Source organism: Xenopus laevis, chromosome 3S (genome assembly GCF_017654675.1).
Source record: "Xenopus laevis strain J_2021 chromosome 3S, Xenopus_laevis_v10.1, whole genome shotgun sequence".
NCBI lineage: Eukaryota > Metazoa > Chordata > Amphibia > Anura > Pipidae > Xenopus > Xenopus laevis.
In genome coordinates this window covers 23,999,366-24,010,303 of record NC_054376.1, presented here as the reverse complement: position 1 = coordinate 24,010,303, position 10,938 = coordinate 23,999,366, and the positions used below count along the sequence as shown (strand labels likewise).

Here is a 10,938-nt window from a genome sequence, read left to right as displayed (position 1 = left end):
CTACCAGAAGCGCTAAGGAGCGCATAAGAGAGTACAAGTCCGCAATAAATACCAAAAAAAGTGACCAAGCAGTTGCAAGTCATTTTCTAGCTGCAGGCCATGGGGTGCAACAATTAAAGTATCAAATAATAGATAGTGTACCAAAAATGCGAAGGGGAGGAGATAGAATAAAGATGCTATTAAAGAAAGAAGCAAGATGGATCAGAAAATTGGAAATGATGGCTCCCCATGGCCTCAACAGGGAATATGACTTGAGTAAAATATATCGCTGAATTGTTTTTAATAATAATGCGTAAAAAAGTCTTTTAATATGTATTTTATTGAAGGGGTAATTATTATGTATCCTTCTTTTACAGCAAAACTTTTTCACATCTAAAATATTGGACACTTTAAGGAACACTGGACTTTATGCACAAAGGTATAGAGGGAGTAGGGAGGAAGTATAGAGATACACGTCTTTTGGTTTATGTAACCTGATACAATTATGGCGATTTGCAAATGTGAAACATTGTAATTATGGAAAATGTCACTAGGGGTCACTGTGATACATTGTATAAGTAACAGAGCACAGGTGCTGTTTGAGTGGCTTGAGAAAAGACCGGGAGTGGTCTGAAACGTTGCCGGGTGTTTGGGGTCAGAGCCTATGTCCCAATAAAGGCATTTTAAGATAACAAATCGCTGACTGGTGCCGTCAATTACTATATTTGGTTTGATTGAACGGATTGAAGTTGGAAACCGTTGGACGTGCATCGCATTAAAGCAATTTGGAGGTGAGGGTACTGACTGTGAAATTTGTGAGTACGAAATGCTTAGCATGTGCACTCTTGTTTAACTGGTCAATACAATATATGATGGTTCTCTTCTGCTTTCTTTATCTTCTGTTGTAATTTTAAAATGCATAAATAAAAACTTAAAAAAAATAAATAAAAAACAAACAAATACAAAAAGTATTGTAGAAATGATACCTATATTGGTATTTTATTGTTAGCCAATATAGGTATCATTTCTAAAATACTTTTTGTATTTGTTTGTTTTTTTATTTGTTTGTTATTTTTGATCTTCATACCATAAGTCTACTAGAAAATCATGTAAAAATTACATATACAAAACAAGCTGGTTTTGCTTCCAATAAGGATTAATTATATCTTGGTTTGGATCAAGTACAATGCAGAGAAAAAGGCAAAAAAAATTTTTAAAATTTGGATTGTTTTATTATAATGGAGTCTATGGGAGACAACCCTCAGTAATTCGAAGCTTTCTGGATAACATATCCCATGCCTGTATAAATTACATTTAGACTTCAAAATTTTAATAACTCATTATATTAGATGGATTAAAATTAGTTTACCCACTATGGAGTTTGTAAGAAGCTGCAGAATGGCTTTAATTGGCAAGAGAAGTCCGAACATTCTGTTCATTTCAATATTCCCTCCCCTCATAGCCTTCCTTTTATTTCCAGGGCTCTAGTACTATTAGTGGTCTGGTCATGGTACGGTTTTTTACTTGTGAGTTGTGAAAGAGTGAATGATTTGGAAAGAAGTCATAATTGGAAATTTTATAGTACTGTTTCCCTTCCTATATTCCATGTCATAAAGAATAGCTAGGGCATAAAGATTTATTTTGCGACTAAGTTGTTATCTTTCATTCTAATATTTACCCTAATTATCTCCTGTATAATATCATCTATGTAACTCTCCCAATATTAATGAGATCTATTCTATTTCCTCACTTGTTTGTGATATGCCACTCCTCAGCAGTTTGATGTTCTTTGTATAATATACAATGTAAGGTGAAGCCGAATGAGGGCACATCTCTTTTTTTTATTGCATTTAAATGCATTCAAATTTGCCAGGTTTGTAAACAAAGCACATGAATCCAGGTACTTACTACTCAGTCAAGGCTGATGCAAGGTGCAAGGCTCAGTTGTGTTTCAGTACTCACCTTGTACACTATAAGCAAAACTCACATATAGGTCAAACATTATGACTTAAAGGAAAACTATAACCCCAAAATGAATACTTAAGCAACATATAGTTTATATCAAATGAAGTGGCCTATTAAAGAATCTTACCAAACTAGTATATATATATATTTAAGCAAATATTGCCCTTTTACATATCTTGCCTTGAACCATGGTCTGTGTGCTGCCCCAGAGATCACCTGACCAGAAATACTGAAGAAGTGAGATTAAAAGACAAAACGCTCTCTGTTAATTGGCTCATGTTACCTAGAAAGTATAATTTGTTTGGTTTGTTTGTGTGCACTGTGAATCGTATGATCCCAGGGGACTGCCCTTGTTTTATGACAGTTTTCTATGTAGGATTACCCAATGGCACATACTACTAAAAAAAAAGTATATTATTATCAAAATGGTTTATTTACATGAAGCAGGGTTTTACATACGAACTGTTTTATGCAATATATTTTTATAGAAACCTACATTGTTTAGGGGTTTAGTTTTCCTTTAATGAGGAAAATTCTACTCACATTTCATCATTTAGTGCTAGGCCAGTAGTTAATAAATACAACTCCTATTGATATGTGCTTACAGATGCATATAGATGGCAAAACAGCAGCAGTAATGATGGAATGCAGTGGGTGGAGATGAGATTTTTGGAGATTACAGTAGCTAGTTATATGTTTAGTGCAGTCAAAAAAGAGGTTAAACAGGATATAAGTAACCAACCGGTTGTACAACACTGAATACAAATTGTACACTTCACCTCTGTATTTAAATATATGCCCATATATTCTACCCCCATCCTGAAAGAAGGTGATGTGGATCAACCAATAAACTGACTGAACTACCACCTGGTCTGAAGGTGGCTGTAACTACAGGATTCCTCTGCTTCAATAGGTGCAGCCAGTGGTGGAACTACCGGGGGTGCGGGGTGACTACACCAGGGGAAAGATTTACTCGAGGGCGAAATAGCTAAAATCTAGCGTTACCGCTCCAACAGGGACATCGCCAATTTACTAACGGGCGCAGGCGTCACTTCGCTAGTGAATGAGATCGATGCTAGTGGTCATTCGCACTCTATCGCGAGGCGACAATTCGCTCTGGCGAATGGATGTTACTCAACAAATCAAATAAAATGCGGATTTTACTGAACGTTACCTCTTTCGCCAGACTTGCCTTCGCCAGCTCAGGCCAGGCGAAATGCACTGGAGTGCATAGATCTTCCTCAACCTTCTGTTACTTACATCATATTTTTTTTAGTGGAAAAAGCTTCTAAGTCCAAAAAACGCTGGCGTGATAGCCTGCAAAGTCCTTAAAATTTTTTTTGGGTTACCGGGTTCCCCCATAAATTTTAAACATATGGAACATTAACTATACAGTGGGCTCATGTGGAGGGCATTATAACAACTCTATTTTCTTTATTAAAGTTCCCTGGACTTGTGTAATGTAATGTATTTGTTGCAACATTTAACTTTAAATTTCCCACTGTATGCAAATAAACCTGAGCACAAGACGTATAGCGAATTTGCTCTAGGCAGAAATGAGCGCTAGCGAATCTTCACTTTCAATTGCTCACATTGCTGAAGTAACACTTGCGAAACGTCGCCAGCGTTCGGCGCCCACAAACTAAACTCCGCATTCCATTGAATTAACGTTTTCTGAGTGAATTTTCACCTAGCGAAGCGGTCGCTGACGAATTTCTGCCCTTGAGTAAATCTACTCCCAAGGCTCGCACCCCCTACGGACCTGCGGCGGTTTGCGCTTGTGAGTGAAACAACACCGAAAATCTCTATTGGAGGGGGGAGGGAGGCTGGCTGCACAGCATTGTTGTCTGACTCCATTGCATAATGGTGAAAAAGTGAAAGCAATCAAACAGGTTTTCCTTATAAATGCATAATAAATGTTTGGGTGCTTTTTTAAGAGAAAATCCCTAAGGCATTTTAACCTCTTGAGCTTTGTCAGTATTATCAGTGTTTTTATAATTTCATCTCTTTACGTAGTTTGCAATTTTACCATTTTGATCATAAACTCTCCTGTCTTTCCTGATATTGGTGAATTAAATATGAGACATAACTGTGTAACACCTATTACCTCATTATTCTTGTTATAATTTATGTATGGTGATTTCTAGAATGAAGAGATTGAAAAGTCGCGGTGGTGGTCATTGTGCTGCAACATCATCCTATCAAGCACAACAGAGTTAAATCAAGAAATGATATATGTCAACATCTCCCGAAAATAAATAAATCTCTAGCAAGGAGGCTTGGTAAACTCTTGTATCCCAACAGTTTTCTTCATACCTTTATGGAACAGTCAGTAATATATTTCATATCCCATGTTCTGCTCCACATCAGACTAGGTGAACCATTTCCATTACTGTTCCTCACCAGGAGGAAGACTATGTAAGGAGGTAGTCTATGTAAGGCAAAGCAGAAATTGTGGAGGTCCACAAAAAGATGTACTCTCTAAACAGCACACGAGTAAGAAAAATCTTAACAATATATGATTTCACAAAATGCTTGTTTATAAAAAAAATGGTGGTCCATAATAGACCTAATACTGAATAAATTAGCCTCTGTTGCATTGCACAAGCCCATTGAAGCTTGCCATTGTTTAAATAAGGCACAATCCTTTCATTCTGCTTAAAGAAGAATGAGTGCTCTTGTTGTTGGCCAGTAGGTTGTGCCCGTGTTAGAGGCCATCTCCTCATCAATAGTGTCACATATTTGGAAAGATGTCACAAGTCTTCCTCCTCTTGTTTCTCCTCTTGGCTTAGCACAGGCTGAAAGACACAATGAAATTTAATTTGGCTCATACAATCACTTATTCTGAAAAAAGATACCATGCTGTTTATTCAAATACACCAATCATCACATAAAAATGTTTTAATTATATTGCTTTTGAGCAATCACATGGATTTCAAGTGTAAGAAGCAGCTGCCACTTGTAAATGATGTGATGGTACATTATACCCCATTTGATTCAGTTTTTTTACCCGGGAATTTATCTGCCATCTGAATTTTTTCTATATGTGTTAATGGCTTATGCAAGGTCGGAAGTGCTTTAATACCACTTTTTTTATGCTTTTTACATGGTTTTTAAAATATAAATCATTGCATAAAACTTGATAAATAGACCTGTAAGTACAATGTAACCTAGTTGTCTTACCATTGTCTCTTCTTTGCCAGGTGGGTTGCGCAGTAAAAAGAGTAGAGGGGCATAAGCAATGTTTAATATACCCAATATTATCGCTAGCCAGGTGAATCCAAGGGTCTTGGCAATGGCTCCTCCACACGACGGCCCTAAAAGGTCAGAAAGTTAAAAATTTAAACCCGAGTAAGCCCAACATTTTGCTTGTTTTTTGACCTAACCTTTTTACATTACAAAAAGAAAGTGCCACAGCATCTTTCTCTACTAAGCCCATGTCATTATTGAAACTGTATCTGTATATGAATCAAAGGTTAGCCTGGTTAAATGTGGCAGTTTGCCATTTTACTTGCCATTTCTTAGGAAAAACATAGTACTGTTCTTTTCATTCATCCCATCTCCCATTTGTCTTCCCAATGTGTTCTACATATTTGAGCCATTTTCACTCATGGGCCAAAAATAACAGGTATCCATGATGAAGGGTTTTTGAAAATACAGGAAATGTATCAAAATGCTAGTCTTTGGAAAAGTCCTGAGTTTATTTTTGCCCCCCAAATGTTATTCAATATCTTTTATTACACTTATATTGGGGTCTTGCAGGATATTCAAATGTATTGTACAGGGGATATGATCTATTGCGATGTATGGCTGGACTGCTGACAGCATTACCAATACTCTGGTGTAAGAACCAATATTGATGGTTCCATCTGTAAGTCAGAAGAAGTAGTCCAATACAATAAATTATACCTATGAAATTTTCTATTTTTTGAATACAATCCCCTACTTTAAAAGGAAATTTATACGTGTTTTATGAACTTTGAGTAATAACACACGGCTGTAGATCTACATGGTTACATACCCAGTGCATAACCAATACAAAGAGCGATATCAGCGATGGCGTAGATGCCTCCATAGTCGGAAGTGTGCCGTAAATCTACCAGCTGTGCCATGAGTGGCATAACTGATGTCTCCATCAATCCAAAGCCAAATCCAAGCGCAGCAGTAGGTCCAATGAGTCCGTAAATATTAACTGCTAAAGGCATCTAAAAAAGAAAACATGGAAAAACAAGGAAGCAGCATTATATAAACAACAAAATACTCCATATGGCTATTGTACTAGATTAAGATTAGGATAAACTTTTCATATGTGCTCTGAAAGCATAAAGGGTCTATTTCTGAGATTTACCAGGCAAGCTTATATAGAAGTCACTGGGAAATATATTTTCAATATTCTAGCTATTTTATTGTTTTATTTTTTTTTTTAACAATTGAATTTGTAAGAATGCATGAAAAAATAAGATTTTTCATGCAGCCAAGTTTCTATCTATGATAAAATATGATTCAAGTTATTTGCAAATATGCTAGAAATTAAGAAAAAAAATTGAGAATGAATATAGTTAAGATCTTTTTTATTTGTAAGCACAGCTAGAAAAACCTTGAATTTAAAAATGAATAAATAGGGATGCACTGAATCCACTATGGGATTCGTCCGAAACCTTGAATCATTCATGAAAGTTGTGGGCGGATACCAAACCGAATCCAAATCCTAATTAGCATATGCAAATTAGGAACAGGAAGCGGAAAAAGTGGAAAAAACATTTTTTACTTCCTTGTTTTATGACAAAAAGCTAAGTTATTTCCCTTTCAGCCTCTAATTTGCATATGATTGGATTAGGTTCGGCCAGGCACAAGGATCTGACTGAATCTGAATCCTGCTGAAAAAGGCTGAATCCTGGCTGAATCCCAAACCAAATCCTGGATTTGGTGCATCCCTATTAATAAACCAACCTCTTTATGTCTAAAATAGACATGGAATGCTTGGGTCGGTGACCCCTATTTTTAGGGGAAAAAGGAAAGGATAAAGAGGGAGATTGGTACTTACAAACAGGGTACTGATTCCTAGAATTATCAACCCAAGCATAATGCATAGCCATCTGTAAAATGGAAGAAAATCAGGTCACTAATTGGCTAATAAAACGATAAAGTATAGTAGGGCTGCTTTTAGTTTTTCATATACCTTACCTCCCAATTTTTTGTGCAAGCCCCCCAAAAACATTCAGACCAATGAAATATGTGATCACAGAAGGAAGGAAAGCAAGCCCTATTGAAAAATAGGAATATACAAATTAAGTTCATATGCTCAAGGGAAAACAGGCTTTGTTAATAAGATTATTCCTGCCTCAGCAAAGATTTTTCCCATAAACAAAAAGTACAGTGATCCGTTGATCGTTAATGTCATGCCAGTCAGAATTACCGTGTTTTCAATTTTGGGATAGGTCATGTGAGTATGGGGAGTCACAAAATAAGAGCAGAAAAATGCTGGTACATTTTCTTGTTGTTCCTAGCCTCACTTTTTTATTCCTTACCACTACAATTATGTTAGTGTAATATGTATGCCGTAGCTTGTCCATGAACTCTCACGATTTGAGAATAAGAAATATGCTAGCGATCAAGGAAAAATGTTTTAAGGTATAACTGTGATTGAATTTAGAGAATTTCGATTTTGAAAATGTGTAAACAAACACTTAAAGGATGTCAACTTTCATATTCTAAGTCTATATGCAATTGGTTTTATTTTTTTATTTTTTATGTTTTTCGAATTTTTTGGCTTTCTTTTCAGCAGCTCTACAGCAGATGTCTGGTTGCTATGGTACTGTTTACCCTAGCAACCCACAAGAATGCAAGAAATGGGTAATAACCTTGCAAAAATAAGAACCGTATCCATCCATTGTCAGACTAAACAGATGAGAACATACCAAGTTGATAGCGGGGGGCGCACATGATTTCCATCATTCTAATGGGTATAGTTGGTTCCAGCATTCCAAAGGTAAAATTAGCAATACAGAGACCCACTAGTGAAGAAAAACAAGTGAGGCTCAGCACAAATTACACAAAATATCAATTAAAGACATTCAATATTGAGCAATTGTTTTGAAACTTGAAGGAAATATATAATCAATATATTACTAACAGATTGCTTATTATCCCCTCCCCACTCCCACCAATTCTGCCTTTTCCATTTGGAATGTTTAAATGAACAGTATTTACCTACAGTATATACACCTTTTTTACCATGAGCAAAATTAACAGATCATTGTTTTGTTGTTACACTTACTACAACTCTGTAATCAGCTGAGTTATATATTGAAGCCCCTCAGATAAGCAGAAGCCTAGTATGCAGGGGGTTTTATCGTTGCAGTGGTAACATAGGAGGAGGAAATTTTATTTGGGAAGGCTACCAGTAGAAAGCATTGCATTGACAAATTCATAATTATATATGTATATATAGCAATTGATATCTTTGTGGGGAGGCAAAACTTATTCTCAGTCTATGGTTGGTAATCTTCCACCCGCATCTGCTTGCAAGAACCAGGATGTTGGAAACTAAAACCAGTCTCAGTTTCTCTATTTGCCTTGTTTAAGGGATCCTGTCATCGGAAAACATGTTTTTTTCAAAACACATTCTGTACTGAAATCCATTTCTCAAAAGAGCAAACAGATTTTTTTATATTCAATTTTGAAATCTGACATGGGGCTAGACATTTTGTCAATTTCCTAGCTGCCCCTGGTCATGTGACTTGTGCCTGCACTTTAGGAGAGAAGTGCTGTTCTTAGATCTACCAGGCAGCTGTTATCTTGTGTTAGGGAGCTGTTATCTGGTTACCTTCCCATTGTTCTTTTGTTTGGCTGCTGGGGGGGAGGGAGGGGAAGATATCACTCCAACTTGCAGTACAGCAGTAAAGAGTGATTGAAGTTTATCAGAGCACAAGTCACAGGACTTGGGGCAGCTGGGAAATTGACAATATGTCTAGCCGCATGTCAGATTTTCAAAATTGAATATAAAAAAATCAGTTTTCGAGAAATGGATTTCAGTGCAGAATTCTGCTGGAGCAGCACTATCAATATTAATTGATTCATTTTGGAAAATGTTTTCTTCCCATGACAGTATCCCTTTAGCTAACAAATAACAAAACAGAAATTTGTCTTAATTAACAATAGGCAAAAAGTATGTTCAGCAAAAGCTCTATTGGGTAAAACTGACCCGTTCTCACCTGCAGTCACCATAATGTAAGGGTCCAAGAGAAGATTTTTGTAGGGTGTGGGAGGAATAGCCTATGTAAAAAAGAAAGTGTGTTTAAAAACAGGTCTAATCTATTTCTTTTGTTCCTTTAAAACCTACTGATAGCAGGTAATCATAAGTGCAGATACTTACTGTTGGGGATAACTTTGTAGGCCGAAGTACACAAAGCTGGAGTGCTAGGGACAGAGAGACAAGGTAATGCCATTAGGGTTATTAGATACCCATCACATATATAGTAGTATTAGATAGCTAATACTACTTCTAAAACATATAGTTTATAGTCATCACTGCCATAGGAAGTTGCTAGACGGCTAATAGAATAATAGAAGTAATAAATTGGATTCTGTTTTCATGGTGTAGCTTTTATTTCTAAATTATACTCTTTACTTTACATGTTACTCACTATATAACATTTTATTCCTGAAAAAAAGTGTAATTTTTTATCTGAAAAATTTGTGTGTAGGCAGCCATCTCAGGTCATCAGTTTATCAGAGCACAAGTGACATGGCTGAGGGCACCTGAGAAACTGACATGTCTAGTCCTATATCAGATTTAAAAATTAAATATAAAAACATCTGTTTGTTCTTTTTAGTTCAGAATTCTGCTGAAGCACACTAAGGGGCAGATTTATTAAGGGTCGAATTTCAAAGTTAAAAATACTTCGAAATTCGACCATCGAATCAAAATACTTTGACTTCGAAGCCGAAGTTTTTTCCAGCGAATTTGGGTATCCTGCGGTCAAAGTAAAATCGTTCGAACAATTAAATCCTTAGTAGTAATCACTACTATATTTGGGGTCCAAAATTAAATAAATGTAGTGTAAGGTGTAACCGCAACATTTTTTCTCACATGAAACATGGAGACAATTTTCCCTTATTAATGTCAATGGGAATTACATAATAGTGCTGTCTTTTCAGATATTCAAGCCATGTTCACTTGGGAAGGCAGGGTATGGAGCCATGACCATCAACTATCCTGGCATTATATCACTTATTTTCCTATCTCTTCTTACCTCCATTTAGAAGAGCCATGGCTGCAATAACCAGAAATGGAGAAGTCTTTCCAACAAACTCATACATGGCAGAACCGAAGGGAGCCCCCGCTGCAGAGATAGACAATGTGTAAGACCTACAAATGATTGAGACTAAATATTGCAGAGATATAGTAGGTGAACAAAACTCTCTGTATTTTGTTGCACTCACTCACTCAAAAAATAATGCTTTACCAATTTATTTAGTGCTTTTAGATACAAATGTAAATATATTATATTTATATTAAAAGAGAACGTACTTCAAACAACTTAGAAAGGAAATGGCAAGGGCAGTGGAGGAGGTTTCATTCTTACAGTAGAGATTTGTAGCACTTGATGTACCAGCCAGGCAATGACTATCTTTTTGGTAAAGATTAGAATTAGGAATGCACTGAATCCAATATTTGGTTAAGGATTTGGTTGAATCTGAGCCTTTTTCATCAGGATTTAGATTTAGTCAAATCCAAGTACCCAACTGAACCAAATCTGAACCCTTAAAATCACAGGACTTTAGTTTTCTTGACTACAGAAATTGGTGGGGAGGTTATCACACTTTTCTTGGATTAGGTAAGAATTAGAATTTTCTCTGATATTTTTTTATTTACAGAACTTACCAAGTAGTCCAATGGCAACACCACTCATGGCTATACCCATTGCTCTCCCTCGTTCAGCATCATCTGGATACACTTGTGCCAGCATGCCCAAAGCTGAGGGGACAGTT

General features: G+C 36.3%; 1 protein-coding gene across 2 annotated transcripts in view; it reads right to left on the bottom strand.

The window, feature by feature from the left end:
- Positions 1-4,084: 4,084 nt before the first annotated feature.
- Positions 4,085-10,938, bottom strand: part of LOC108712707 (chromaffin granule amine transporter) — a 30,142-nt gene continuing 23,288 nt past the window's right edge. For both annotated transcript variants that reach the window (XM_041588104.1, XM_018255063.2), the window contains exons 6-15: positions 10,832-10,924; positions 10,200-10,289; positions 9,320-9,363; positions 9,159-9,219; positions 7,863-7,958; positions 7,129-7,207; positions 6,989-7,040; positions 5,966-6,149; positions 5,128-5,261; positions 4,085-4,742 (exon numbers count right to left, since the gene is read on the bottom strand). In XM_041588104.1, coding sequence (XP_041444038.1) covers positions 4,698-4,742; positions 5,128-5,261; positions 5,966-6,149; positions 6,989-7,040; positions 7,129-7,207; positions 7,863-7,958; positions 9,159-9,219; positions 9,320-9,363; positions 10,200-10,289; positions 10,832-10,924 — 878 coding nt within the window. In that variant the 3' untranslated portion in view covers positions 4,085-4,697. The remainder of the gene's footprint in view (positions 4,743-5,127; positions 5,262-5,965; positions 6,150-6,988; positions 7,041-7,128; positions 7,208-7,862; positions 7,959-9,158; positions 9,220-9,319; positions 9,364-10,199; positions 10,290-10,831; positions 10,925-10,938) is intronic.